The 4,997-nt window shown below is 41.3% G+C and overlaps 1 protein-coding gene across 2 annotated transcripts in view; it reads right to left on the reverse strand.

Moving 5' to 3' along the window:
• The window catches only part of eipr1 (EARP complex and GARP complex interacting protein 1), a 79,038-nt gene that overhangs the window by 73,721 nt on the left and 320 nt on the right, over positions 1-4,997 (reverse strand). For both annotated transcript variants that reach the window (XM_014210324.1, XM_045723415.1), the window contains one exon: positions 4,730-4,813. In XM_014210324.1, coding sequence (XP_014065799.1) covers positions 4,730-4,813 — 84 coding nt within the window. The remainder of the gene's footprint in view (positions 1-4,729; positions 4,814-4,997) is intronic.

Below are 4,997 nucleotides of genomic sequence, written 5' to 3' on the forward strand. Positions count from 1 at the left end.
AACAAAATTCCACTTTGACATTATGGGGTAATGTGTGTAGATCAGTGACATAAAATCTCAATTTAATACATTTTTAATTCAGCCTGTAACATAACAAAATGTGGAAAAGGTAAACGGGTGTGAATCCTTTCTAAAGGTACACTATGTCCATTTATTACAACCCACATAAGAATTCACACGAGACGAATTTTAACCTGCACATAGCCTACATAAGGTACAATGTAGGTACTACGTGCATTGTATACAAACACCGCTTCAAGCTGCCCCCTGGTGGCAATTCTATATTCTATATTAAAATTCTCCTGCTGCAGGATTATTTTCCTCCTGCGACGAAAGTGGTCAAATTAAGATCTGACATCTGTAGGTTGTAAAGCAGTGACAATCATCTGGTTTGATGTGGTTATTAACACACATCATTCTAATAAGGCTGAGTCTCACTGCACCGTGGGAACCATTAATCTGGTGGCACCGGACAATAACTCCAGGCATTCCTCTCCCCTGTTCATTTTTTACAGGCTGGGAGGAGAAGAGCAGAGCATTGGAACGGCAGCATACAGCATCCTTTAGCCTACTCAAAGTCACATAGGCTGCCATTAACCTTGGGCTGGAACCCATTGAGCCAAAATTATTACGCAAAGTTATAATTTTATGGAAGGGAACCATACAAATAAATTCCGGTGCTGGTGGGACAGGGTAATTGGAAGGAGGGCCAGTAACAGGGCCCCTGAATGAACCCAGGTCTGGAGGAGAAGTCCCATGGGTAATTTATTCTGTGCTATTCTCCAGCTGGAGCCTGTAGAGTGACTCATCCCTCCATCCTCTCTCTCAGAGGGATAAAAACGAGCTGGCCGATGGCCTCCACTTTTGGGCCTCTTAGTTAAAGCTCTTTAGTGGTGCAGATGACAGTAAGTGGGGCAGGGGAGTAAGGAGATGGCAGAGGTGGTACGGCAAATATGCTTTCTCTTTTTAGTACCCTTTAAAGCCACACACACTGGAGGATCCCCAACAATGTGCCATTCATATTGCACTGCCCTCTCAGGGCTGAAGTGGCACTTGAGGTGAGAGGAGAGGGTAAATTAGATATCTGAGCCCTACATTAGAGAGACAATGAAAGGATAAAAAGCCAGGAGGCTTATTGTCATGTCCAAAGGTACTGTATAAGTGCCTCTGAAGCCAGATCCAATCAGGTGGGGTCTTTATGTGATCAATTCTTGAGGATGGGACTGAAGTCATCTTCAAGGAAGAACACTTTCTGGAACATCCAATAATTGTACGTGAAATAGCATTTCAATAATGATTGGCTGAAATTATTGCTGTCTTTGTTATAATTGTAGTGCATTCTGAAATGCTGGTACAAAACACCCCCTTTTTCTCAACATCACCTGTCAAGGCTTGGTGCAGGCATCACAGCAGTATGATCATTATGAGTATTTGCCTCTCAAAAACATGGTGTGGGTGAGTCAAACATAAGTACCGTCTGTCTGTCCAACCACAGGGATATGTTCAAAGTGGGCTCCAGCTAAATCTTAACACCCATAGACTTGTAAACAACAGCCAATCCCAGAATCGAAAAAAAGCACTGGCAATTTTTCTCACCAAAGGATGCCAAAAACATTTCAACACAGACATCAGTCTCTCCTCTCTCCCTCTCTAAAATCACTAATTATCTCGCCCTCATTTATGGCCAACTGTTTCTGTCGGTTGTCTATCTGCACGATGACCTAGAAAAGACCACACACACACACACACACACACACACACACACACACACACACACACACACACACTAAATTGGAGTCAGCCCAATACCCAGTGACAGGCGCCAAGGCTAAGCCTGTCCTCACATCAATACCTGGTCCACACAGGCCTATGCGGCTAGCATGATCGCAGGCTTGTTTGCTAGGGCTACAACTCTCAAAGCCACAAGGCTGCTGGACAAGGCTTGAGGTAACCAACTTTACTGAAAGTACTGTACCACTAAACCCAGTTGGGTAGGTTACTTTATAAATGTAATATGTTACAGTTAACTGTCCAAAATTGTAATCAGTAACAAAATGTGTGGGTTACCGAAACTCAGTAACATAATCGGATTAATTTCAGTTTACCTTCCCCTTAAGAGGCATTAGAAGAGGACACAAAGCCATTTGTAACGTATTTATAATCAGATTACATGTAATCAGTTACTCCCCAATCCTGAAGAAGTTAAAATAAGCATAACATGGATGGACAGTCATAGCACAGGCAATGAGATATTACATTACAACCCAGTCTTGCTGAAACCCAGGAGGAACTAGTTGTGAGATATCACTGAGTCCCAAGCCCTGCAACAACACGTGGGCCAATCCTGGGTGGAATCCCTGAGGTACAGTATATAATTAGGGTGGAAGTGGAATAACCCATTGGGAATACTAGAGGCCTTAAGGTGCTGGGACGGGCAGCCACAGGACTAGATCAGAGAACGGAACAAGTCCACTCTAGGTTTTTCCATAAAAAATAGATAGGGAGAAAGACATCATTTTTGTACAACCTTTAGATTGCATGCCAAACTGGGGCCCACATTTGAAGAACATCCACATTGTTTTGTACAACACCCTTCTTCGATGCTCTTTGAATGTAGAATTAACGTTAGGTCCAATGTTCCCTCTAAGCTGCGCAGAGAAGCACAAGATTGAACTTCACTCAACTCTAGAGTTTTCCCCGTTAGTTAACACTATCAACGTTTCCCTTTACTGTGGGAATTGTGATCGAATCAACGCAATATTAGCCACGTTCAATGTAACACTGAAACAAAACAAACTATGCAAGAGATTTTCTTGTACGCAGAGCGTATTGGAGTAGAATTGAATTGCATTGACAGGCACGACTCAGGCCCATACTCTACACAGACCGGTGCGCCATAACCAATCAGAGCTGCAGTAGGCCTACATGCAAATAGCCATTGCCATATATGGATCTGTGCCATTCACTTTGAACTGTTTACAGCATGAGCAGTCATGAGTAGATTAGCTTGATTTGAGATGAAAGTGAGAGCTGAATGTAGCCACCTGTGCACATTTGTTCATATTCTTTGCTAGTTAGTGAGTTATTAGCCCAGTTATAGCTTATTTCTGGTCAACAATGGATGAGTGGTTGCTTCCTACAAGAGCACAAAATGTGCACATTTCTAGCCATCTTTGAAAAGTGAGTCAGGTAAAGAGCTTTTTTTATGTGTTAAAAGGACAGGGTTGTATTTTGAGACCGTCTTGAATAACCCAATAGGCAGAGGGTAGCATAATTTGACTCATTCTCTGATAATTGTATGGGAATAATAATGCATTTTATTTTGTGTTTTTTTGCATCAAAGAACACAACATTTTCAGTCACCTCGTCTGAAGGACAAGTAGATAAACAGGTTAATGTCAAGCCCTGCATGTTTTTTTCTCCAAAAGTCTCATGGAATGTAAGCCTACATAGAACACCACACATTTGCTGCTACTGTAGGCTGAATGATAGAACAGCAATGTCCATGTTAAAATGTTATGGGATGCATTTTTCTCCATTGTTGCTGATGGTAGGCCACACAGTAGCCTACTTGGCCACTGTTAAAACGGTAACTTAAAGTGGGTACAGCCTCAGTGTTTACAGTAAACATGCGCCGGAAGATGCACAGAAATTTCACAATGTTCAAGTTCGCGCTCAGCAGACCTGAAATTTGCTCAGTGAACATTGGTTAGGGCCATACATTTACATGTAAACGGCCCCATGAGCACCAACATGTGAAGTTATGGAGCATGTCGAATCTAGTGTCAAATGAAAGCTAAGAGTCTATATTTTGTAGAAATTAAAGGATATATATTTTTCAACCATTTTCTATCCTAAATATTAGGAATAAGCAAAGGCGTTGATTTCTGATCAAACAGATAGAAAAAGAGGTCTTAGAAAACATCTACCAGAAAATGTCTTAAAAGGTATGAGAAATACAGTACATCAAAGCACAATGTGGAAGTAAAGAACCCTGCCAACTAATATCAACATTTATATTGCGTTTTGGAGAATTTTTTGGCCTTTTGTAAGTTTAAGAAACATTGCCCTGTGCCTTGAAATTCCATTACCAAAAACACACATACCTTTAAGATATTTTCTAATTTCTCTCCCCCATGAGGGAGGATAATGAAAGTTCACTGGAGTAAGAAGTAAAAGGTAGCCCTACATTTTTTTTTTTTACTGATATCCATTTGGTTTCTGATTTATGAAGTTATTGCCCCTTGATATTCTGTTACCAAATTGGTAGCAGAATGTCCGAAAAATCTAACAGAAATTAATGCAATTGAATTGGCTGCAATGGTAAATCATAGTAGTCACAAACTATAGTTGGGTCACCTGCTACAGTTCTCCCTTCCACTGGCATACTGTAATATTCAACTCATAACTGTTTTCTTTCTCTTTTGTGAGAGAAAGAAAGCTCAGTTGGTCGAGCATGGCGTTTGCAATGTCAGGGTTGTAGGTTCGATTCCCGCGGGGGAACAGTACGAAAAAATGATAAATGTATGCACTCACTACTGTAAGTGACTCTGGATAAGATTGAAAACAGTCTGGACAACCCTCTCTCTCTCTCTCTCTCTCTCTCTCTCTCTCTCTCTCTCTCTCTCTCTCTCCAGTTAGTATACCTCTCCTAGCTCTTACTGACACAATGAGCCCCCTCTTTTTACATTTTTTTGCCCATATACAGCTGTGTAGTAGGTTGACTCACCTGATTGTCAAATTTGAGGGACTGGGTGCCCACAAGGAATCGAATGGCATCTGATTCAGCTGTCTGGGAAGTAAGTGCACGAGCCTGGAAAGGCAAAACAACAAGATAGATACAATTGACACATTGTAAAATGAATGATATAATTGCAAAGCAACAATGTTGACAAACATTGAATACAGCTCAGCTGTCACTGGGGTTAAATTCGTAGCTAGGGGGTTGTCTGACATAGCAATAACGTTATCAAGCAAATGCATGGAACTGACTGTAC

This window comes from Salmo salar, chromosome ssa09 (assembly GCF_905237065.1).
Source record: "Salmo salar chromosome ssa09, Ssal_v3.1, whole genome shotgun sequence".
In the NCBI taxonomy this organism is placed as follows: domain Eukaryota; kingdom Metazoa; phylum Chordata; class Actinopteri; order Salmoniformes; family Salmonidae; genus Salmo; species Salmo salar.